The sequence below is a fragment of the Canis lupus genome, chromosome 12, assembly GCF_048164855.1.
Source record: "Canis lupus baileyi chromosome 12, mCanLup2.hap1, whole genome shotgun sequence".
NCBI classification, from domain to species: Eukaryota; Metazoa; Chordata; class Mammalia; order Carnivora; family Canidae; genus Canis; species Canis lupus.
The window spans coordinates 30,365,185-30,391,101 of NC_132849.1; the positions used below are offsets into that span (position 1 = coordinate 30,365,185).

Sequence of the window (25,917 nt, forward strand, 5' to 3'; positions counted from 1 at the left end):
CACACCCATGGGAACAGCCACACCCACAGGTGCACACACATGCATATCCATCCATGTCCCAAAAAGGAAGTGCAGTCTGAGCCATGGACCCAAGCTTTTTCCCACAGAATCGAACGCCAGTAACAGAAACGAGGTTGGAGTCAGCCTCCCAGAAACCTCCTCTTTCAGCTCTAGAGATGGAACACTGCCTGGGCTACGACACCAACAAAAGGTGACAAGGCCCAGGAGGGCACCTCCTATAGGTGAGCTCACACGAGCACCTTCTTCCTTCTACTCCTCAGGCACAAGGATAGGTTGAGGTCTGATGAAGAAACAGACCAGATGCTTGAGAAATTGTTTTTTAAACAAAACAATACTTTATTGACACATCCTCAATGTTCCGTATAAATATAAAGTGCTAAGTTTCCAACCCCCGCCCACAGGGCTGGGAGGAAGTGGGGGAGGGAGTGTTAAATGTCAGCTGAACACAAAAAAATTTCCAGCACCAATACAGGCGTGAAATGCTCACACACATACACATGTGCACGCATGCAAGCAAGAGGTCCGGACGTAACAGACACATCACTTCCCTGATGCCCAGCTCCCCAGGAGTACAAGGCTCAGGCTCCGGGCCTGTAGTGGACCACCCCCCAGACAGGGCTCCTGGTTGTCACAGCTTGTTCCTTGGAGCTCTCAGGCTGCCAAGGGCCTCAACATGGTGCTGGGACCAGTGGGAATCCATGGGTGTAGAGTCCAGTTAGTTTCTGCCAGAAGAGAGGGGGGGAGGGGAAGCAGACATGCCCTCCATTCTGGTCCCCAGAATAAGGGCCAGCCCTCAAACCCAGCAGAAGAGCACCAGGTGAGTAAGTCCAGAGTTCCTGCATTCCCAGCACCCCCACTTGGGGGCTTTTCAAATTTCAGGGGGACAGGGGAGGGCAGCTTTCCCTGAACTGGAGCCGGCATGGTGGGGCCCTGCCTCAGTGACACAGCACCTGAGTCTCAAACTGCAGTAGCTGCCCCATGAAACTGAAGTTGGGGGAGATGACTCCCCGGCGTTGCTTGACAAAGTCAAAGGCCTCGTCCAGCCTCACGCGGCGGCTCTGTATCAGGTAAGCCAGGCAGATGGTGGCAGAGCGTGAGATGCCCGCCTGGCAGTGTACCAGTACCCGGCCTCCACTGTTCTTCACGGAGTCTGCGAGGGAGATGGGCAAGAGGGGGTCAGCCAGGAAGGTAGGCAGGGGAGGTGACAGGTGCCCCAGTCCCCTCACCTGGGTGTCCCTTCAGGTCCCTGGGTGAAGCTCCCCCTCTTACCAATGAAGCTTATGGCCTCCTGGAACCAGGCACTGATCTCCACCATCTGGTTGTCCTCCACCGGGATGCTCTTGTAGCGGAAAAGGCCCTCAAAGTGGTTGGGACAGCTGGCGGAGACGTTGAGGACCGCTGTGATGCCACATGCCTGCAGTCCTTGCAGGTCCGAGGAGTGGCTGCAGCTGCCCAGGAACAGGTAGGGTAAGATCTCCACAGGGCCGCCCTGTACCGGTGGGAGAAAAGGGATGATGAGGAGGAGGTCTTCTCAGCCCAGGCCTGGAGGGCTTGAGTACGGCGGGGGGACAGACGGCAGGCTGCCCAGCAAGAGGAGCCCTCGGTCTGTCCTGACCACGATCACACTCTGGAATATGAGGACACGAGGGGACACAGAGATACACACAAACACACACCTCCCCATCAAAGCCCCAAATATGCTGCAGACACGGATTCACAGAGGCGCACAGGAGCAGCCCACACCAGACACACAAAGATGTGCTCCCATTTGCTGCGGGGACACACACCCACGCACACAGGTGAGTGTGGACAAGGAGAGGCCGCTGGAATCCACAAGCGGCAGCCTCCTTCCGCAGAGGCGCCCATCCCGCAGAGAGGAGGGGGTGGGCGGTGGAGGCCGCTCGGTCTCGGTCTCCACTCACCTGGTCGTAGGACGGAGCCCGGGCGTCAGAGCGGCTGTTCTCGACCCCGGCAGACGACATGGCGGGGGCGGGGGACTCCGAGCACAGGTCGGGACAGCAGGCCTGGAAGCCGTCGAAGCCGCCTGCGGGGAGGGCGAGGGGCGGTGAGCCGGGAGGGCACGGCGGGGCGGGGGGGGGGGGGGGGAGGGGGGCCGGGGGGCCGGGGGGCCGCGCTCACCTCGCAGGAAGCACACGGCCGTGGGCCCGGCGCGGGTCTCCGGCAGCAGCGCGGCGAGCAGCGCGTGCGCGGGGCCGTCGGGCGGGAGCGCGGCCACCGAGGCACTGCCCTCGTCCAGCACCACGGCCCGGGCCAGCTCCCCGCGGGCCAGGCGCGCCCGGAGCGCGCGGTCGGGCAGCAGGCAGGCGAGGGCGGCGGCGGGGGGGCCCCGCGCGCGGCGCCGCAGCAGCGCGTTCCAGGGCACGGGCCGCGCGTGGCGCACGTGGCGGCGGCAGAAGGCCAGGAAGGGGCGGCAGTCGAGCAGCAGCGTGCGCTCGGCCTCCCGCGGCTCCCGCAGCAGCGCGCCCAGCGCCGCGCAGTCCAGCTCGCGCGCCGCCTCCAGCCCCATGGCGACCGCCCCGGCTCCCCCGGCCTCCGTCGCTGCGCGTCTTCGTGCCCGCGCGCTCCCGGCTGTCGCGGCGGCCGCGCTGCCCCGACCCTAGTGTTCTGGGCCCCCGGGCGGCGCCGCGGCTTAAGTACCCGTGGGCCGGCCTCCGGGTCACCATACAAGGGCAGCGCAGGAAGGCGCCGGCGCCCGCCCCCGCGGCCTCCAGCTGGCGCGAGCTGGGCGGGCCGGGGCCTGGGCGGGCTGAGGGGGGCGGGGCGCGGGGGGGGGGAGCGCGCACCCGCTCCGGAGGAAGGGGTTTTGCCAGGGTCAGTGGGGCTCCAGCGCCCCCCACCTTTGCGCCCCCGCCTCGCAGAACACTCCCACCCTCTGACCTGCTCCCACCGCTCAGTCCTTGGGAACGGGGTTCTCCGCGGCACATCCCCATCCCCAGATGCCCCTTGCCAGGCTCTCTTCCTTCTCCCTTTCTCTTCCAGGATTTTCGCTCTAGGAATTTGTTGCAACAAAACTTGACATTGCCATGATTTCTACCCTGGAGGGTGGGGAGCCGTGCTGAGATGCCCCTTTTCTACCTTAGAAGCCTTATGCAGAGGCACTTTATTTCTCCTCCCCTCCCTCGCCCATTGCATGGCTGAGACCAGCACTCTGGGTCTTGCAGCAGGTTAGCGGCCAAGCCAGTCCAGACCTTTATCCTCTGGGCCCAAGACCCTGGACATTGGCATGAGAAGGACCCCTGGGCCTCCAGAGGAGAGGCAGGGGGCCTGTGATAAGTTTCCAGTTAAGAGTGAGGCAAGGCTCCCCTGGGGCCCAGGGAAACCCCAGAGGCCCAGGGTGAAACACTTCCCCAAGTCACAGGCCGGCTAGCAAGGGGAACTCTGCTGACGTTGCTGGGCTCTCCCTGGGGCGTGGTGGGAATTTCGGGAACCTCACCAAGGGGAAAAGGGAGAAGACATACCAGAATCGGCCTCTTCCCCCCCTATACCACACCCCCTCTCAGCCCTCCCTAGGCTGTAGCAGCCCCCCCACCCCGTCCCAGAGCCTGATTGCCGGGACCTAGGACTGCCAGCTGAGCAAGACTATGAGCAGTGAGAATGGGGAGCTGGGTAATCTACATCCCTTCTGCCCCCCCCTCACCTCAGCTGCTAGCCCAGGGACCGGATGTGGTGAGGCCCAGGTGTGTGTGGGGGGAGTATCTGGCTCCCCCCCCCCCACCATCCCGGGGTTGGGGGCCAGGAATGTAGACTGCTGAACACCAAAGCAGAGATGTTGAGGTGGATGGAGCAGCTTCCTGGAGCAGGAACTGCCCCCGCCCCCACCACGTAGCTGTGTGGGATTTCAGAACCCAGGCCCCTCAGCGCCCATTCCCCTGCATCAGTGCCCTCTGTAAGATCCTTCCAGGTCTCTTCCAGTCCCCTATGTCCAGACCGTCTTGGAGGGTTATAGATAGGACTCGTGTTGAGCCCCAAGCCCTCCACTTGGCTTATAAACTTTAAACTCCTCAAAATGGTGTGTCATGCCTGTGTATGTTGTGTATGATCTGAATGCAGTTGCACAATGTTTGAGACAGTTTGGAGCTCATATATGCTATGGGGAAGAGGGGATCCAGGGGACAGAAAGACTCCAGAGATTCCTGGGGCCAAGTCACTCTCTCATGCTTCATGTCCCCATCTGCAGGATGGGAGCTCATAATAGACCAGCTCCTCACCCAACACTGGTGCCAAGGCCATGAGGCCACACTGCTGCCTGGGTGCCTGCAGTGTCCTGTCCCTCCCTACAGGCCAGTCTGGGGGCTGATGTGGCAAAGCCCACAACAGAGCCGGGGAGTCTGGGCCATAGATCCCAGAGGCTGATATGTGGCCCTTATCCTTGGCATCAGACTGGCAAATGACTTAATGGCTGATTCCAGGGGCAAATTACAGAGCACGCAAAAGAATAGTCAGGTCCAGTCTTGCTAACCCGTGGGGCTGGCGTCACCTGCCATGCTGGGAGCCACAGCCTTCCAGCTCCTTGGGGAGGAGGAGAGAGAACTGGCCAGCTGAGATCCTGGCTCAGGGATAAAAATCAGCTCAATGGTAGGGGCTGCAGACCCCAGACTCGCAAGCTGGGCTGAGCTTCTCCCCCTCCTAGGGGGAAAAACAACCTGTACTTTGCTGGGAAGTTCCACTTGGGAGTGGGGGTGCGCCACTAAAGGTTTGCTCTAGTGGCACAGTCCCTGGGGCCCTGCCCAGCGCCCTGCCTGAGGTAGTGTGTGTAAGTCACCCCCTCAATGCCACCTGTTTTGGGGCTGTCCCTTTTGCGGCTCTGCAACACAGACTTAAGGAGATCTGACTTAGCCATGAAAGAAGAGCTTCCCTTTGTCCCCTTCCCCTCTTCCCAAACTGGGGTAGTCCCCACCCCCAATAACTGGGTAAAAGCCCAAGGCCAGGGTAACATGAGAGGGAGAAGAGAACGCAAACCCACGTCCCACCCCCACTTCTGCTCTGACTAAAGATCCCCAGACCTCTGGTGAGTCATGGCACGGGATGTCTTCCTTCCTTTGCCACCTCCTGAAAGAACACCATTCCCACAGCAGAGACGAGGCAGGGCTCTGGGCCCTTGGGTGCAGTGTGAGGAGGGGTCTCGCTTAGACTTGGTACCCCTCAGGCTGCAGGTTCTGGAGGGAGGACCCCACGCCTCACCACGAGACCATAGGGATGGCAGGACAGGGGTGCCATATGCAGAGGTTTTTGGGTGTTTTATGTTCCTGGCCTTGTGGTTACAGAGCAGATACTATTAAGTCTGTTTGGGACCCAGCTTCATTTTTTTTAAGATTTTATTTACTGGGGATACCAGGGTGGCTCAGTAGTTGAGTGTCTGCCTTCAGCTCAGGGCATCATCCTGGGGTCCTGGGATGGAGTCCTGCATCAGGCTCCCCGCAACAAGCCTGCTTCTCCCTCTGCCTGTGTCTCTGCCTCTCTCTGTGTCTCTCATGAATAAATAAAGCCTTTTTAAAAGAAGATTTTATTTACTTGAGAGAGCAAGAGAGAGTGAGCATGGGGGAGGAGGAGGGTCAGAGGGAGAGGGAGAAGCAGACCCCCTGCTCCACAGAAAGCCTGCCACGGGGCTGGACTCCAGAACCCCGGGATCACAACCTGAGCGAAAAGTAGACACAGATATTCAACTGACAGAGCCACCCAGGCGCCCCTTCATTTTTTTTTTTTAAATTAAAATACCTAACTGGAACAAATGTGTTTTGACAGTAAAGTGTCACTCCCCTCCTGCCTCGGGATTCCTGGCTTCCCCTGCCACCCCCCAGCACATCCACCCAGCCCCCATGCAAAGTGGTTTCCCTTCCACAATCACGAAGCTTGAAGCTCTGTACTGATGTGGGCTTGCGTATGGTGCTCCTTCCCCCTCCTTTCAAACCCACACCCAAGCCTGTGCCCCAGGGGGGAAGGAAGAAATGAATGGTGTGGCCATCATCCTTATGCCAGGTAGGTACGAAGGTGAGAGTGACGAGTGGTGGCCACCCGCAGCCTCATCTGAGGAGTGAGTCAGGATGACGTCAGATTTCCTGTACCAGGCCTCTGCCTAGGAGGCACGGTGGCCACCCCCACAGGCACCTGCCGGGCGGGAGCAGTGACTCTATACTCTTCAAAGATGGCCCTGTCCAGCCCAGTGGGAAGGATGGGGCAGAGCGGACATTGACCTTGGGCATCCAGCCTTCGGAAGAGGGTCCTTCCGTGGCCAAAGGGGAGACACATGTGTGTCACACCGTCACATGTATACGTGGGAAGGAGCACGGTCAGGCAGCCTGCCGGGGAAGCTCTCCTTAACACAAGGAGTATGTTGAGAAGAAAGTCTCTACTTGGAACCGAAGTGGTGCTTTCTTTTTAAGATTTTATTTATTTTTAAGATTTATTTATTTAGGTGGTGGGTAGAAAGAGCATGGGCAGAGGACAGAGGGCACAGGGACAAGCAGACTCCATGCTAAGTGTAGAGACCAAAGTGGGGCTTGATCTCACACCCCTGAGATCCTGACCTGAGTCCAAACCAAGAATCCTAACTGACTGAGCCACCCAGGTGCCCCAATGTGTTTTTTTTATTAGGGCCTTCCCCAAGCATCTAGATCCAGATCACTCTTTCTTTCCCTTGTTCATTTACCAGCCCCTCACTCAAAAAATGTACTTTGAGTACCTGTAATGTGCCAGGTAATTTTCTGGGTGCTGGGAATACAGCAATAAATCACAAACCACTGCCTCAGGGAACTGACCTCATTGTTTCAATAATATTTGTTTTTGTGATTGTGTTGTATTCATGGCAAGTGAGACTAGTCATTTACCTAGAGTAATGATACAGTTGAATGGTAAGATGGGACCCAAAGATGGTAGAGTGTGACATAGGTAGGAGATGGGACACAGGTAGGAGAGTCAGGATAGTTGCCTGGGAAAGGATCCTCACAGCTCTTTGCAGCTTCTGTGCAGTTCTGTAGGGTCTGGTTCTCTGTTCTCCCATGGTCTCCCATCAAGAAAAAGCATGAGGCATGGAGGGGAGGGGACCACAGCCCTGAGGAAGAGCATCTGGGGGAGCCAGTCCCATTGCCAAGGCCAGAGCCAGCTCCTCTGGTGGAGACCCATGCTCCATGGGCATGTCCATCAGAGGGACCTGGGTTTGACTGCACCCCTGGATATGCCTGGCTTGGGGCCAGGGGACATCTCTCTTCATTCTTCTCTCAGCAGGCACCCACCCCCAGCACACCCTGGGCCCCCAGCCCATGGCTGCTGCAGCAGAAAAATGGTTCCATTCCCACCCTGTTGGCCAGATGTGCCCCTAGCTTAGGATATAGTAGCCAAGAAGGGAAGAAGTGGGTGCTAAGGGAGAGCTCTGTCACCAGTGGGAACAGTTAGGCAAGAGGCGAGGGATTCTCAGAAATGTGACCACACTGTGACCACACTGTGACCCCAGGGTGCCTGACTCTGGGACAAGAGGATTCCTGGGGCTGCCCCACAGCCAAAGCCCAGCGCAATGTGAGGGGTGACAAGGGGGTCTGGAGGCCCAGAGAAGCCGGAGATGGTTCCTTCCCACCTGTCACCACTGCACCTTGACCACCACCAAAGACCAGGCTGGCCCACTCCCCTGGAGACCAGTAACACCAGCAGGAGCAGGGCAATGGCACTGGTGTGATCAGTGAGCCTTAGGGGCTCTGGAGTCACGTTGCCTTGGTGCAAACACAGCAGGGCTGTTTCCTCGCTGTGGGGCCTTGGATAAGTGAATTGACCTCTCTGTGCTTTCATTAAACAATAGCAGTCACTAGCACTGGGCTGGGTGCCTCCTAAGCATTATGGCATCTAGCCCTAAGCATCCAAGGGCTAGGGGAATGGCATTGTTACCCTCGCTTTGCAGACAGGGAAACCCAGGCCCAGAGGGGTTTGGGGGTGGAACCCAAGTCACACAGCCCACAATTGGGAACCCTGGGATTGGAACCTGGGTTTTCACACACCTCCGCCCCGTGACCCTGTCTGAGACAGTCTGCACGGCCACCCCTTCCACCAGCACATGCCTCTTGTTTCATCTTTCTTCATAAAGACAGCTACAAAAACTGACTGTCATGTGCCTAGTCCCGAAACCTTTATAGGAGTTATCACCTTGAAACCTCAGACACCCCTAAGAGTCAGGAATGACTGGTACCCCAAATACAAACAGGGTAGCAAGGCGCCAAGAGGCTAATTTACCCAAACCGTCATAGTTGGTAGATGGTAGAGCCAGAGTTCGAACTCGCAATCTTGTATCCCTCCGTCCTGTCTTCAGAATCCAGATCCTCGCCCATGCAGGCTCTTCCTACCTGCCTCCCACCCTTGCCCAAAGCCCTCTCTGCTGGGGCTCTGGCCACACAATCCACCGTCCAAGAGGACCAGGCTCTTTTTAGGGGTCGCACTGCTATCTTCTGGCTCAGGTATAAATCCTTGGAGGGTGCAGGATGCCCAGGTCACCGAGGGGACTTGCCGCATCTCTGTAGATATGTCAGCTTGTCCCTGTGCCCCCAGCTGGCCCTCCAACAAGAAGTTGATGACATAGGAAGTTGAAAATCCACAATGTTGAGCAGCGGTCAGTGGCAGGATGGGGCCTGCGAGGCCTCTCCCCTTGACCTCCCGGCTCCAGACCAGAAGACATGCCCTCAATCTCCAGAGCAGAGAATGATTCTGAAGAGTAAACCCGCCGGCATATGAGTGGAAGAGTCCGTGTAACCCGCGCAGGAAGCCATGAGGGGCTGCCAAGGTGGCTCAGGGACCTGGTTGCACGTGCGGTGCTGGAGATGGGGAAGGGCCCAGATTGGGTGCGGGGAGAAGCAGCAGAGACTGTGGACAGAGCCATGGTGGAGGGCTCCCGGATCTGGGCCGAGCGGAGGGGTGGGTGGCTGACTAAGGACAAGATGAGGCTGGGCCTTCCTCGCCTCCCTCTGGCCCCCAAGCCCTGCCTGGGCACCTGCTCCCCCAGCCAGGGGACCCAGGAGCCAGCCACGAGATGCCAGCCGTGGTGTGTGCTCATCACATCCCGACTTGGTATATGGTCTGGAAGAGAGCGGCTTACTCGGCACGTGTGAGGGGAAGGGCAGAGAAGGGAGGCTGACTAGGCCACAGCCGGAGAGGAGCCGGGGGGCTGGGGGAGACAGGGCAGCAGCAGTGCCCTGGGCCCCGGGCTGGCTGTAGCAGCACAGATGGCCTGGGGGTGGATGCCCGAGAGGAAGTGCCTGGAGAGGATTAGGTGGATCAAGGCCACGGACAGGATTATGCTGCCCTTGAAGAAAAGCTGAAGCTATCACTGTTTGTGGAGTTGCCCCTGGACATCCAGAGAGGGCCATGCGCATGCGTGTGTGCCTACAGTCACGCACTCACATACCTGCCCTTGTACACACGGTGTCACATGCCATCACACATGATCAAACCCAAGCACCTTCCCATCACGCACAGACACTTGAACAACACCCCCAGGATGTGGCCTCCCTAGCTCCACGACAGCCCACAGAGACTCCTCTGTGAGCAGTCCCGCCCCCAAGACCCCAAGACCCAGCCCTGGCCCCAGGGCCCCCTCCACACTGTCTCACTCCTTACCACCAGCCCAGGCCCCACCGAAGGCTTGCCTCTGCCCACCAGCACCCTATCCTGTTTAACTGGAAACACTGTGCAGCCAAGATCCAAGGCTCCCAGTCCACTTCTCACTCAGCTCCGGGGGGTGGGGGGCGGTGTGTGTGTGACTGTCCCCTTCCCTGCACAGCCACCCCATCGTGTCTGGGCTGCCCCAGAAAGAAGCTGGCTCTTGGACTGCTGGGCGTTCCATGCAGGGTCATTTCTTGGGGCCTGGCCTCAGCCCTGTGGAATCTCACACACACACACACACACACACACACACACACACACACACACACCTTGTAAGGTCTGAGCTCCCCATCATCAGTGCTGTTCTGTGGAGGAGAGGCCACCCTAGGGATCTCAGGGCTGAAGAAGATGGCTCATATGAATCTTTGACTTTGCAAATACAGGGGTATGCGGTCCCCTGGGTGTCAGGCACTGTGCTGGGTGCCACAGGGACACTTCACTATGAGCTGGGTTTTGCTGTCATCCCCACTGACACAATGCCATAGAGCCCATCCACTACCAGGTCAGGAACCCCTGCTTCAGAGAGAAGACTACATAGACTGTCCAAGTGGCCAGTCCTGGCCACATTCTTGGCAGGTCCTTTTTGAGCATCCCAACCAAGAAAGGTTAACCTTGCTATCCCTGCTTCTTTCCAGGAGGTAGCTGCTGGCCCTGTCCCCAGCCTGACTCATGCAGAGCAGGGACTCAGCAAGGAGTGCCCGCTTCAGTTTCCCCAGGGACAGAGGTAGATCTCGGATTTAGTCTAACACAGGAAAGGCCCCTGGAGGCTAGGCCAGGCAGGTCATCAGTAGTTACCTGTAGGGGCCAGCTACCTGCAGGGGCCAGGTAGGCTCGAATGCTCGATGTTCCTGCCATCGTGGGGCTGGCTGGCTAAGGCCGCAGATCACCCAGCAATGGGGCCGAGTGAGAAAGAGCAGGAGGCTGTTACAAGGCCATGGGCCCCCGGGTGCAGCCCCAAAGACAGAGGTTAGGCTAGAAATCTGGGTGGCTAGAGGCTCCCCATGCTGCTCTGGTGCTGAGGGTAAGGAAGGCACACACCAAGGAGGGCCAGAGGGCGTGCTGCGGTCACCCAGACCCCAGAGGACCCAGAGCAGGGCCAGAGAGCAGTGCCCTGGGAGGCATCTCATGCAGCAGCTGGAATGGCCGACCTTTGGGAGGACACCAACCCCTCTGCCTTCTCCCTCCTGTCTCTTCCTCTGCTCTCACTTTCTTCTCCTCTCCCTCCTCCTCCACTCCTCCTCCCCCACCTCCTAGCTTTGTCCTGCCCTCAGCCCTTCTTATTAACTATCCCCACAGACACCCTCTTCAGCCTCCTCTCTCAGACTGGAAGTCTGGGGGCCCCTACTGACAGCACCTGGCCGGAATCTGGAGCTTACCTCTTTCAGCTCAGAGACCGCAGACACTGATGGCCCAGTCCCCACTCCCAGGCCTGGCCTTTAGGCCTCACCATGACCCCCCAATCCACCCTGTATCCACCACTGCACCCCACCCCAAGGATTTCCCCTTGGGCCCAGTGTCTCTGGGAGCCTGCCCTGACCTGCGGCCAGAGGAGGAGCACGGCCACCACTCCCTGGTGTTGGGGTCAGGACCATCCCCAGCCTGGGGCACTTGTCCATGAAGGAATGAGAGGAAGCCAGCACTCTGAGGTCAGCCAAGGTCAGAATGCAGAACTTCGCTGGCATAGGGAAGTTGCCCAAGAGCCTGGGGACATCTTTCTATATGGGGACTGAGGCCCATGGCAGGGCTGCTGAGGCAGGGGGATGGCAAACATGAACTAGATGGTTCTTTCCAACACAGGATGCTCACCAGGTAGAACAAGATTTTTGGTGGCTTCCCCATGTACCAGAATGTTACTTCCCTGTGCCCTTCACCCACCAGGCCCAGGCCTCAGACTTTAGCCCAGAATGTCTATTGCTAATGGGCCCAGCCATGGGGCTACCCAGATGCTGTCAACCTTCCCCATGTCCTGGAGGCCAAACCAGCCCTGAAAGAAGCCCAGGGCCTGCCTTCTGCTGGCCCACTGGAGACCCCAAGACCCCAAGGGCTTCCTCAGCTCTGTTCCTGTAGCCCCAGGCATCTGGGTACTGCCTCATGCTGGCTGAAAGCAAGAACCACTTGGCAATGTTTTCAAGTTCACACTTATTGTGGACCTACCATGCATTAGCTATACTTTATCACATTTCTCATTAGTTTTATGTCACTTTAAGGGATGGGAGGGTGCCTAGGTGACTCAATCCATTAAGCATTCGATCCTGGATTTCGGCTCAGGTCATTATCTCAGGGTGGTGAGATAGAGTCCTGAGGTGGGCTCAGCACTCACTGGGGAGTCTGCTTGGGATTCTCTCTCCCTCTCCCTCTGCCCTTCCCCTCATTGTGCATGAGCTCTCGCTCTCTCACACATAAATAAATCTTTAAAAAAAATTTTTTTTTAAGATTTTATTTATTTGTTCATGAGAGACACAGAGAGAGAGAGAGGCAGAGACACAGGCAGAGGGAGAAGCAGGCTCCATGCAGGGAGCCAGATGTGGGACTCGATCCCAGATCTCCAGGATCATGCTCTGGGCCAAAGGCAGATGCTCATCCACTGAGCCACCCAGGCGTCCCCCAAAAATAAAAGTGGGAACTACTTCTCCCCACTTTGCAGATGAAAAAAACCAAGGCGAGAGATTGTTTCCAGTGTGCTTAAGGTGGCTGTCCACCCTTCCTTTCCCAGTGAGGTTGCTATCTGTGTCTCTGCCCTCGGCACCAGGTGTGGAACTGGAACCCAGGAAGTAGGTGCGAAGTTCTGTGCCTCTTGCCTTGCTTTCCCTGCTTTGCCTCACCCAGGCCTCATCCCAGGGGTTTCCATCAGCCCTAATGTGCAGGTGAGGGAACAGGTGCAAAGATGGGAAGGGAGTCCTGTAGGGTGCAGACTAGAGCAAGGGGCTGGATAGGGTAGAGGACAGGTCCGGTGTAAGCCTCCTAGAACAGCACTCCCTTCCTTCCACTTCTTGACGGAAACTCTCTTGCCTCTAGGGCAACCACAGTCCCTGGAGGGCTCCCACAAGAAGCCTCCTGCAGGAACTGTGCTGAGCAATGAGGCATGGGACAGCTGACAGCCGTGGTTCCTGTGGGGCAGGGTCGGGGGCAGGTCCCAGGGTTGCTGCTGGGCTGGTCCTTGGTCGTCTCCCACTTCCCCATCCAGAGCCTCAGAGCTGGAGGTTACTATATCCTGGCCATGGAGGGAATGAGTACTGGAGCATCTAGAGCACTGGGGTGGCCACATGGGTCTGGGGAACATGGAGCAGCCGGGAAGCCTGGAAATTTTGAGGCTTGGAGGTGAAGCCAGGCCAGGCTCCCTAATGCCTCGACCCCATGGGGGGCCAGGGTTGCTCCCTCAGACTGGATCTATGCAGGTGACAGGGCTCAGTGGGGAGGAGATCCCACAGCCTCCATCAAATAAGCGAAACAGAAACCGCTAGCATAGCTACAATGAGGCACCTTCCCCTTCCCAGTGAGCCCTCGCTGGGCAGCCCCCTCTTGGAGTTGTGGCTACTGAGTCAGCCTCAGCCGCCTCCCTGGAAGGTGCCAGAGCAGCGCCCCCTCGCCTGCCTGCCTGGCTGTTGTGGAAATTGAATGAGTTGCCTTCGGGAAAGGCACATGAAGTGCTGTGCATGTGTAAATAATGTAAAGAACTATGGAACAACAGACTCGTGACCCAGTGGCTAGACCTGGGCCACATCTAACCATGAGGAAGACTTTCCTTATCCTCAGCAGCCATATGCCCAGCTAAAATCCCAGGCTCTACTACACCAACCAAGCTTGTAAAAAAACTGATACTATTTTTTTAAAGATTTATTTATTTACTGGGGGGAGGGGAGAGGCATGGGGGAGGGAGAGAGCAAACTCCCCACTGAGAGCAGGGCCCAACATGGGCTCGATCTCAATATTAATCTCACAATCCTGAGATCATGATCCTGAGATCATGACATGAGCTAAAACCAAGAGTCAGGCACTTAACCAACTGAGCCACTCAGGTGCCCCCCAAAAATGGATACCATGAATACTCATTCAATAAAATAGAAAAATAGTATTCTTAGAATATTAGAAATAGAAAAATAGGAGGCTTCTTAAGTCTAGCAAACATCATACTTAATAGTGAAGTTGCAGGGTCATTCTCCTAGAAGGAAGAACAAGACAAGCTAGCCTACAAGAACAGCTGCTGGGCTGAATTTTGGGGGTCCTGGCCTTTCAATGGCACAAGAAAGAGATGTATAAGAAGAACATAAACCATTGTTCTCTGTAGAAAATATGACTACCTGTCAGAAGACTCTAAGAGAATCATCTGACAAATATTAGCACTTTATAAGGGGAAATCAATAAGGTAACCAGAGACAAGACCATCACACCACAATCATTGCTTCCCTACACACACACACACACACACACACACACACCCCAAACAAAAAACCAAAACAAAAAACAAAAACTAATGGGAACCTGTAATAGAGTTTTGCCATTCAAAACATTAACAAAAACTCTAAGATCCCAAGAAACAAGCTTAACAGGAATATACAGACCTACAAGAAGATAGCCGTAAAATTTGGTTGAAGGACATGATAGAGCTAAGTATACAGAGAAGTATGGCATGCCCCATCACAAGCATTCGACATAAAGATGTGGAGTCCTAGCTGACTGGATCTATACATGCATTACGACCCAACCAAAATCATGAGATGTTTTAATGGGACCTGACAAACCGGTTTCCATATTCATGTAAAAGAGAAAATGAATAAAAATAGCAAAGAATTTTTTGAAAATTAAGGACAGGGATCCCTAGGTGGCGCAGCGGTTTAGTGCCTGCCTTTGGCCCAGGGTGCGATCCTGGAGACTTGGGATCGAATCCCATGTCAGGCTCCCGGTGCATGGAGCCTGCTTCTCCCTCTGCCTGTGTCTGCCAATCTCTCTCTCTCTCTCTCTCTCTCTCTGTGTCTCTCATGAATAAATAAATCAAATTAAAAAAAAAAAAAGAGCAAAGAGCGAGGACTTGTCCCACTTGATATAAAAATAAATTATAAAAGTCTAGTGGTTTTTTAAAGTGTGATTCTGTCACAGAAATACATAGATGGAGCAATGGAACCGATTAGAAGGTCCAAAAGCCCACTTAGTGGCATCTGGGTGGCTCAGTGGTTGAGCGTCTGCCTTCAGCTCAGGCCATGATCCCAGGGTCCTGGGATTGAGTCCCTTGTCAGCCTCCCCCCTGCAGGGAGCCTGCTTCTCCCTTTGCCTATGTCTCTGCCTCTTTCTGTCTATGTCTCTCATGAATAAGTAAATAAAATCTTTTTAAAAAACACAAAACAACAAAAGCTTACTTAGCAGCAATGGCATCTCAAACCAACAGAGCAAAGACTGGACTCTTTCACAGACAGCAATAGTACAGCTGGCTATCTACTTTTTCAAAAATTTTGATCCACATCTCATATGCACAAAAATACATACCATGTGGAATAAATCACTTAAACTAAGACCAAAATATGCAAGAGTTAGGGAAAATACACACAATATGTTTATAGCTTAAAAAGCCATAAGCAAAATGCAGAACACGAAAACCCCATATGAAAGAATTGATAGTTTCAAACACATAAATTAATTTTCTTTCCATCTGATCGGACTCACCATAAACAAAGGTAAAGAGCAAGTGACAGACATGGAGAAAACAGTTTAAAAAAAAAACAACAGACAAAAGGTCATTATTCACTCATTCATTCATAGGACAATTAATTTAGTGGTGCCATTCTGTACCAGGCGACTGTCCTGAGTGCAGGACACGTTAAAGAAATGACAAAGTCCCTGCCCTCCCAGTTCTTACATCTCATGGAGAGGGGCGAGAGGGGCGAAAAAGAAGGAAACAAGTAGCATGTTAGATGGCAGTCACAGAAAATAATAAACAGGGAGGAAAGGGAGTATGAGTAAAGAAAACAAAGACGTGAGGCCCTTCAAAACCGAATAAGAAAAAGACAAAGAACACAATAGAAAAAGGGGCAAAGAAGAGCAACATAGGATTCTCAGGTCAAGGGATGCAAGTGTCCAGCAAACACACCACCCCTAGGTTGCACCCACAGGAACAATGTGATGGTGTTATTCACTCGGTGGGTTGGCAAGCATTCAGTCCCCAGAGGGCTGGCGGGTAACCTTGTGCCCTTTTGGTGGGAGTGTGCACTGGTATTCTTTGGCGGGGGACGGGGGTGGTGCAATTCGGGTGGACCTATTCAGATGTTGAAAGCAAATGCCCTTTGACCCCCAAACCCCTCCTCTGGGTACTACTCTGGAAAGAGAACTGTACAAAGATTTCCAATCCAGCAACATCTGTTGCTGGAGGGAAAATGGAATACACAATTTTTACAGTTCTACCATCTGTAAAAGATGAATGAGGCCAATCTACACACACCGAGACAGAACAAGCAGAAAAAGAGGAGTTACAAATAAGGTCCTATGGGAGGATACTATTTTTATAAAAAAGAGAAAGCTCTATGCTCTATATAAACATAAATATGTGTGAAAACACTCTAGGAGAAAAAGGCTGGTTACAAACCAAGGAAAAGTGCTAAACCACCCCAAGGTGGATGGTGGTGTGGTGAGAGCTGCAGGGGCAACATCCACTGGGGCCAGGCTGGGAAGCAACCATCTAGGAGTCTTCCTCAAGTGGGTTGTGAGGGGAAGGGGCCCCGAGGTCTGCTGCAGGGATGTGGGCCTGGGAGTTGCTCTGACAAGGGAAAAGAATGCCAGTGTTAGTGCTGAGAAGGGGCCAGGCCAGAGAGGAGATTGCAGGCCCTGAATAGGCCAAGCGGGTAGACTCTGGTCAGGTGGGCTAAAACAGGCCCCCCCACCCCACCCCACCCTGTGACCCCAATGCACACATCTCAAGCCAGGTGTGCCCCAGCCCCTGTGCTAGCTGACCCTGCCTGGGATGCCTTTATCCACCCCTCCCAGGCCCCTCCCTCAAGAATTCCCTTAGGCCTCACCTCCTCCAGGAAGCCTTCCCAGATCCTCAGGCTGAACCAAGCGCCTCTTCCAGAGCCCAGGCTCACCCCTACCTTCATGAGCCCCATCAGGAGACCCTCCCAACACTTGGGCCTCCCTGAAGTCAGGTAACGGGTCTTGGCAGCTTTACTTTGCCTACTCTTAGCTAAAGCCTGAGCAGAGCAGATCCCACATCGTGTTTACTGGATAGACAAGTGAGCTATTTGCCCTGTTCTTCCTTCATGTTTGGTTTCACTCTTGGGCAGGAGGCCTCCCTGGAGTGGCTGGGGAGATTTAATCCCCATCTCTCCAAAAGGCAACATTCCTGTCCTTTCACCTGCCCTCTCACCCAGTGGTCGGCTTCTGCCCTGGATGGGAGCCAGGCAGTGCGGGGGAGGGGAGGTTGGGGGTGGGGAGGTGGAGGCCTTCTGGGAGCAGGATGTGATGACGCCCACGCAGCCCAGGGTCTTTTTTCCGTGGCTCAGAACATGCTGTACCAGGTGGCCGCCTGTGCTGGGAGCCACCTTGCTTCTCACGGCCCCTTTCTGCTCACATCCTGTTTCCACCCCTCTGACACCCTGGGCCCCAAGCCTTGGGCCCCCACCCCCACCTGCTGGGTTTTCACATGGCCTTTCCTGGGTGTTCTAGGAGCACAGGCTTCTTGTTTTTAACTCCTGGGGGCTTGAAGGAATTTGCACTTGATGCACTTGAAGGACTCTGCCCTCCTGAATGAATAGTCTTAATGTGTCCACTGTCTCAAGGGGCGAGCTCAGCTCAGAACAGGATCAAAGTGTAGGGGAAGCAGCAAGAGTCAGGGTCATCAGGGCCAGAAGGCTGGGCTCCAAGGCAGGTTCTCCCACCAACACACCTGTGACTTTGGGCAAGGCCCTGACATGACCTGAGCCTCACTTTCCTCAGCTACCAGAAGAAAATCCAAGGGGGGTACCCACTAGTGAAAGCCAGCAACAAAGATACGCACTCTGTGCCCTTGAGACCCCAAGTCCTTTGTCCCCCCAAGACAGAAACCTTGTCCACCACACGCACACACATCCCACACTCATTTATCACACAACAGTTGCTATTTTCCCTAGTTGTCACAGAAATCAATCAACACTATAGAAAACTGAGAACAAGTGGAAAAGAAGGGAGAAGACAGTGAACCACCTTGGTTCATTGTTGGAGTTACTCCCTCCCTAGTTGTGAGCCCTTTGCAATGAATAAGCTTGGTGAGAAAGGGCAGGTAGGGAAATTCAGTACTGAAAGCAAGACTGTTAGCCCCACAGGGCCTGGTAGGAAGCCCCAGGCAGTGTGCCCTGCCTGCCCATTCTCAGGCAGCACATGGAGGCCCTGCCCCACTCCTCCTCTCCCTTCCCCTCACCTGCTGGTCCTCCCCCGTCTGGCCGTGGAGGGCAGCCCTCCCAGAGCCACTGTAGCCTCTCCTGTCATCAACATCTCTCCTTGCAGGGCAAGTCCAGGGGCTGGAAGCCAGGCAGGCCCAGGAGGAGGCCAGTCCTGACAGGGAACATAGCACCACACTTCCTATGGTGGACGTGTCTCCAGACACCCCCTGCCAGATGCACAGAGCCCTGCCCTCCTCAGCCCTCCCTCAGTAGGGCAGAGCCACACCACCCATTCCAGACAATGAAATGTCAATTCTGGCCTGGGAATCACATTGGGATTTTTCCAGTCTTGCTCTCTTCCTTTGCCTTTTTGCTGGGGAGGATCCCTCATTCTCTAGGCAGTGCAAAGACATGAGGGATGTCTGTAAACAAGCTCTGAACCTTCATTAATGTGTTCAGTGGTAGGCATGGTAGGATGGTTGTGCACCATAACCCAGCTATCCTGCCTTTTGCTGGAAAGCTCCACATTTGTTTCACTGGGACAAACCCACTCCCTGTGGCCCTGCTCCTCTGTCCCCCAGCCTCCATCTCACATCTAGATCTATTAAACCCTTCTGCTTCCTATCACCCCCCACCATCCGGGGCCTGAGCTTCTCCTTAGCCTTTAGACAATTAGTCATGTGCAGCCTGTTCACCCCACTCCTATGGATCCTGGACAGTGACGGGTCCTCTCCTATCTGGCCTAAGGGCCAGTGCCTTGGGGACAGCCCGACTTTTCCCATATAGAAGAGCAGCTACCGCTGGCCCTAACTTTGACTGCCGTCACCGGTCTACCCTGGTCTGGGCTAAGTTCAACAAGGGTGGAGGGGGCGGAGGAAACCCCTCCTATCACATTTGGGCACTGTTACTGCCCACACACTTGGCTTCGTGGTTGTTTTTTCATTTATCATCACCTAAGCATGCCCCCATGTCTCAAGCACCTACCCACAGGAACCAAAGATACTTGCTTCTGTCCACAGCACTTCCTGACTTATCATGTTAACTCCTCCTGCCCCCTGCCAAGTCCTGAACTCCGTTCTTTCTTTGTCCTTTCAAACCCGACACCTGGGGAAAAAACCTAATATTGTCTCAATCCAGCTCTTAGCCTTGTTAGCTAAATGCTGCTGGAGAAAACCACCATAATGTGCCCTTGTCTTCCTTTCACTCTCAGGGGTCCCCTGATCCTCATGACCCTCTCCTGCTTCTTGGCTGCCCAGCTACTGGGCTAGCTGTGCTTAGAACATGAAAATGGAGGGGTGCCTGGGTGGCTCTGTCCGTTAAATGCCAGACTCTTGATTTCATCTCAGGCCATGATCTCAGGGTCTGTGTTCAACAGAAAGTCTGCTTGAGATTTTCTCTCTTCTTCTCCCTCTACCCTTCCCTCACCCCCTAAAATAAATAAATAAATAAATCTTTAAAAAAGAAAAGAACCTGAAACTGGTAAACCAGGATGGACAAAGCAAGATTGGATCCCTACCTCACAACTCCTATCTAATGGAGTAAATACCTAAATATAAAAGGTTAAACTATAAAGCTAAGACATAAGCATGTAGGAGGGCATCTTTTTTACTTTGAGGGAATAAAGATTTTATTTTTTTAAATAATTTTTTAAAAATATTTTATTTATTTATTCATAGAGACGGAGAGAGAGAGGCAGAGACACAGGCAGAGGGAGAAGCAGGCATCATACAGAGAGCCTGACGTGGGACTGTATCCAGGGTCTCCAGGATCACGCCCTGGGCTGTAGGCGGCGCTAAACCCCTGCACCACCGGGGCTTCCTGGGAATAAAGTTTTTTGTTTGTTTGTTTGTTTGTTTGTTTGTTTTGGAATAAAGATTTTAAAAGCACAGATCATAGTTGACAAAATTATGGATTTGACCATATAAAAGGTATAGATCTCAGCTCAATAAACAACATCATAGACAGAGTTACTAGATGAATGACACATTAGGAGCAAATGTTTGCAATGTCTATAACACAACAGTTATTGTATATGTATTATATTTTGTTTCATAAATAAACTATTAAAAATCCTAATTGAGCATATACAAGGAATTTTTGTAAATCCAGAAGAAAAATAAAGGAATTATAGATAAGTATCAATAGAAAAATGGATATAGCCATAATAGGCAATTTGTATAAGGGAAATCTGAATGGTTAACAAGTATATAAAGAAATACTTAGGGCACCTGGGTGGCTCATTCGAAAGATCCGACTCTTGATTTCTGCTCAGGTCATGATCTCAGGATTGTGAGAACAAGTCGCACATCTGGCTTCATGCTGGGTGTAAAACCTGCTTAAAATTATCTCACTCCCTCTCCTTCTGCCCCTCTTTGGTACTCATGTGCTTTCTCTCGAAAGAAAGAAAGAAAGAAAGAAAGAAAGAAAGAAAGAAAGAAAGAAAGAAAGAAAGAAAAAAAGAAAGAAAGAAAGAAAATGAAAAGAAATATTTAAACTCCCTAGCAGTTAGAGAACTCAAAAATAAAACTATGAGATATCCATCTTTACACCATCCAGATTAGCAAAATAAAAATAAAGAATAAAAATTAGAGAATACCAAAAAAAAAAAAATTAGAGAATACCAAGTATTGGCAAGGATATAAGGAAAGAAATATGGTGATATTTAGTCAAAAAATATACTCCAGGGGCACCTGGATGGCTCAGTCAGTTAACCTTCAGCTCAGGTCATGGTCCCAGGATCTTGGGATCAGCAGTGAGCCTGCTTCTCCCTCTCCTTCCTGCTCATGTTCTCTGTCTTCTCTCTCCTCAAATAAATAAAATATATTTTTTAAAAATATACTTCATTGGCAAAATCTCATTGTATCTTCACTCTTAAAGAAAGAAAAGCACAAAAGACAAAAACCAGAAAAACATTCTCTGTAAGAGATGTAAGATAGGGTAAGATAGTGTGAAGAGGAAAAAAAAATAGGAAGGAAGGGAAATGACACTCCCATTCTGCCTCATATGAAACACAAAATAATAATCTGTAGTGATGGGGATCCCTGGGCGGCTCAGCAGTTGAGCGCCTGCCTTCCGCCTAGGGCATGATTCTGGAGTCCTGGGATCAAGTCCCGCGTCAGGCTCCCTCCATGAAGCCTGCTTCTCCCTCTGCCTGTGTCTCTGCCTCTCTCTCTCTCTGTGTCTCTCATGAATAAATAGATAAAAAAAATTTTTTTAAATCTGTAGTGATGATACAGATGTAATAATATAGAACAAAGAATAATTGGAAATATCCACAATATCAAATGTGAATCTTACCTCACACCATATATAAAAATTAACTTCCACAGATCATGAACCTAAATGTAACACCTAAAACTACAAAGTGTCTAGAAGGAAACATAGGAGAAAACTCCTATCCTTGTGTCAGGCAAAGCTTTCTTAGAACATAAAAGCACAAGGGAACCTGAGTGGCTCAATTAATTAAGCATCTGCCCTTGGCTCAGGTCATGATTCCAGGGTCCTAGGATTGAGTCCCACACTGGGCTCCCTGCTCAGTGGAAAGTGTGCTTCTCTCTCTCCCTGTGCCCCTCCTTCCTGCTCATGCTCTCTCAAATAAAAAAATAAAATCTTTAAAAAAACATAAAAGCACAAAACACAAAGGAAAAAAATTAATAAGTCGGACTTCATCAAAATTATAAACTTATGCTCTTTGAAAGATACTGTTAAAAAAAAAAAAGGCAAGCCACAGACAGGGAGACAATAGCCCCAACATGTATATCAAAGGACTTGCATCTCAAATATACAACTCAACAATAAAATGATAAATAATTCAATTTGTTAAAGATTTATTTATTTATTTGACAGAGAGAGAGAACATGTACGAGAGCACAAGTAGGGGGAGCAGCAGGCAGAGGGAGAGGGAGAAACAGACTTCTCGCCAAGCAGGGAGCCCCATGCAGGAACTCGATCCCAGGAGCCCTGGATCATGACCTGAGCCGAAAGCAGATGCCTAACCAACTGAACTACCCAGGTGCCCCCCAAATCCAATTTTTAAGGTATTGAATAGACATTCCTCTGAAGAAGATCTACAAATGGCTAATAAGCACATGAAAAGATGCCCACCATCATTATTCATTGGGGAAGTGCAAACCAAAACCACAGTGAGATACCACTTCATACCCACTGGGATGGCTAGAATGAAAAAACAATAACAAGTATTGAGGATGTGCAGAAATTGGAACCCTCATAAGTTGTCAGTGTGAATGTAAAATGGTACAGTTCCTTTGGAAAACAATTTGGCAATAACTCAAAGATAAACAGAGAGTTACTGTATAACCCATTAATTCTAGTCCTATGTATATAATTAAGATAGTTTTTTAAACATATGTCCATACAAAAACTTAAAATTGAATGTTCATAATGGATTTATTCATAATGGTCAAAAAGTGGAAAAAATTCAAGTGTTCAGCAAATGATAAATGGATGAACAAAATGCAGTATATCTGTACAGTAGAATACTATACAATCATGAAAAGGAATGAAGTATTGATAAATGTTACAGCATGGATGAACCTTGAAAACATTCTGCTAAGGGAAAAAAGCCACTCAAAAAGACTATATGTTATATGATTCCATTTACATCAAATGTTCCATAGAGCCAGAAAGTGGATTAATGGCGGTCAGGGACTAGGAGGAGGGATGGGGTAGTGATTGCTAATGGGTCTGGGGATTTGCAGGGGTGGGATGGGCAATGAAGATGCCTGTAATTAGATAGGGGTGATGGTTGCACAACTTTGTGAATATGCTGAAAACCACTAAATTGTACTTTTTGATAGGGTGAATTTTATGGCATGTGAATGATGACTCAATATTTTAAAAGAGGAGAAAAAAATAAGATTTGTACATTGTAAAAACTCTTATGGTATGACAGAACACAAACAACCCAATAAAAATTAACAAAAGATTTCAAACAACACCACAGAAGATTTATGAATGCCAATAAGCACATAAAAATGCTAAACATCATTAGTCATTATGGAAATGCAAATTAAAATATAATGAGCGACAACATGGATGGACCTAGAGGCTATTATGCTAAGTGAACTAAGTTAGACAGAGAGAGACAAATAATGAGTGATTTCACTTATATGTAGAATCTAAAAAACAAAACAAATGAACAAACAAAACAAAACAGGAACAGACTTACACATACAGGAAATAAACTAGTGGTTACCAGAGTGGGGAAGTATGAGGGTGTTGGGGTGGCAAAATAGGTGAAGGGGATTAAGAGTAGCAAATGTTCAGTTATAAAATAAATAAGTCATGAGGATATAATGTAGAGCATATGGAATATAGCCAATAATTGCAATAAAGTTATTGCAATAACTTTAGGGATGCCTGGGTGGCTCAGTGGTTGAGCATTTGTCTTTGGCTCAGGGCATGATCCCTTGGTCCTGGGATCGAGTCCTACATCAGGCTCCCTGTGGAGAGTCTGCTTCTCTCTCTGCCTCTCTCTGTGTCCCGCCATGCCACCCGGGCTGCCCAATAAATAAAATTTAAAAAAAATATATTGCAATAACTTTCTATGGTCACTAGACTTATTGTGGGGATCATTTCATAATGTATAAACATCATCAAATCACTATGATGTACACCCAAAATAAATAGGATATTTTATGTTAATTATATTTCAATTTTTTCAAAAGTATAATGAGAAGACTGGCCATAACAAGTTTTAGCAACAAGATGGAGCAACCAAAACTCTCATACACTGCTGGTGGGAATGTAAAATGTCACAATCACTTTGGAAAACAGTTTGGCAGTTACCTGCAAATATTTTAACATACACCCACCATATGCATGTGACTCAGCCATTCTACTCCTAGGTATTTATTTAAAACAAAAACCTCAAAAACATAGTCACACAAAGACTGGTACATATATGTTTATGGCAACTCTATCTGTAGTAGCCAAAAGCTGGAAACAATCCAAATGTCTCTCAGTAGGTGAATGAGTTAACAAACTATGGTATATCCATTCCATGGGATAATACTTAGCAATACAAAGGAACAAACCATTGATAAATGCAACATGGACAAATCAAGGATTGTTACCCTGAATGAAAGAAGCCATAGGTAAAAATGGTACATCCTGTATGATCTTATTTATATAAAATCCTAGAATAAGTTAGTTATTTGATGGAGACAGGAAGCAGAGTAGCGTTGCCTGGGGACAGGGGTAAGGGAGAGTCACAAAGGGGCACAAAGAAATTTTGTAGATGATGAAATGATGGCAAAATATTCATTATCTTAATTGTGATGATGTCACAGGTATATATACATGTCAAAATTGATTCAATTGTACGTTTTAAATAGATGCAGTTAATTGCACTTTGATTATACTTCAATAAAGTTGGAGGAATAAACTATATGAAGAAACAAACAGAAGCAGACCCAGGCAGATGTCAGACTGAAAACACAGGTTAGGGCAGCCAGGGTGGCTCAGCGGTTTAGCGCCGCCTTCAGCCCAGGGCTTCATCCTGGAAACTGGGATGGAGTCCCATGTCGGGCTCCCTGCATGGAGCCTGCTTCTCCCTCTGCTGTGTCTCTGCCTCTCTCTCTCTCTCTCTCTCTCTCTCTCTCTCTCTCTGTGTGTGTGTCTCTCATGGATAAATAAAATCTTAAAAAAAAAAGTTATAAAAAAAAAGAAAACACAGGTTAACTTTGGCTCCTTCCTGAAACCCTACTTCAACAACAATTAAAGGAAGCAAAATTTAAGGCAAACCCCACACAGTCAAGGAGAAAGAGGAAGGACAGGAAAACTGTTTTGTGAACTGGAAAGCAGATGCACAAAACTGTAAATGGCTTAGGGTGAAACAAAAAAATGAATTGCTAGTCAGTAGTAGAGACAAGATGCAGGAAACTTTCAGAAAATAGAGCAAGAAAGCCAATGGCTGGAAAACAGGAGAAAAAAAAATAAGAATGTGAGAGGCCATTCAGGTGATCGTCTACTTGAATAGCAGAAGGGCCAAAAGAGAGAAGAGGGAAAATGAGATAATTCAAGAAAATTATCCAGAGTTGAAAGACAGGAATTTACAAATGAGGGCCCAACGATGGCACAATAGGTAAAAACAAGTCAGACGGAATACCAGAAACAAAGAGATCTCACAGACTTGGGGGCCAGAGGCCCAGGGAGGCTACACATCACAGATAAAAGGAATCAAAACATCTTCCAATTTGGCCAAGATTCTAAAGAAAAACTACTGCCAGCAGGTCTTGTTGTGCTCAGCTGAATTATACAGCTATGTGAGGATCTGAAAAATTGTACCTCTTGTGTACCCTTTTTCCTTGGACGATCATGGAGGAAAATAAACTAAGCCTGAGGAAGAATGGGATGCAGAGAACAGGGGATGGACATGGAAGGAATCCTTGAGGAAAGGGAAGGGAGACCTTCCAGTTCCAGGTGAGCATCAGAGGCTGTACCTCCCTCTCCTGGGAGGAGAAGCTGTTAATACCTACTCTGGATGGATATCAAGAGCTCCCAGATGTCACAGAGGGTAGGGCTGAATTTGTGATAAGAACACAACAAAGGGGGGTCCTTGGATGGCTCAGTAGGTTAAGTGTCTACCTTTGGCTCTGATCATGATCCCAGGGTCCTGGGATGGAGCCCCACATCCATCAGGCTCCCTGCTCAGCAGGGACCTTGCTTCTCCCTCTGCGCTCCCCACCCCCTACCGTTGTCCCCTTTCTTGCTCTCTCAAATAAATAAAATCTTTAAAAAAAAATACAACAAACAAAGCAGGTGAGAAACCAAGTACTCTGTCTAGGCAAAAATAATGAGGTATGCGAGAAAGAAGTGGTCATAGTGTCTGGTCACCTGTGAATACCATTTCCATGCTCAGAACAATTTAAATGCTAAG

The 25,917-nt window shown here is 50.8% G+C and overlaps 1 protein-coding gene across 1 annotated transcript; it reads right to left on the reverse strand.

Moving 5' to 3' along the window:
- Nucleotides 1–333: 333 nt before the first annotated feature.
- On the reverse strand, nt 334–2,625 carry DUSP2 (dual specificity phosphatase 2). Its single transcript, XM_072768912.1, has 4 exons — nt 2,161–2,625; nt 1,944–2,065; nt 1,291–1,510; nt 334–1,171 (listed from the first exon to the last, which is right to left on the reverse strand). Exons 1-4 carry the CDS (start codon nt 2,546–2,548, stop codon nt 957–959), a joined length of 945 nt encoding a protein of 314 aa, XP_072625013.1. The 5' UTR covers nt 2,549–2,625; the 3' UTR covers nt 334–956.
- Between the last annotated feature and the right edge of the window lie 23,292 nt (nt 2,626–25,917).

What these genes read in the sequence shown, in the direction of transcription:
- DUSP2 (XM_072768912.1), bottom strand. Translation starts at nt 2,548, where the DNA reads ATGGGGCTGGAGGCGGCGCGCGAGCTGGACTGCGCGGCGCTGGGCGCG. An exon ending in GGCCGTGTGCTTCCTGCGAG is followed by an intron (nt 2,066 to 2,160) that starts GTGAGCGCGGCC and finishes CCCTCCCCGCAG; the next exon opens with GCGGCTTCGACGGCTTCCAG. An exon ending in GGGCTCCGTCCTACGACCAG is followed by an intron (nt 1,511 to 1,943) that starts GTGAGTGGAGAC and finishes CCACCGGTACAG; the next exon opens with GGCGGCCCTGTGGAGATCTT.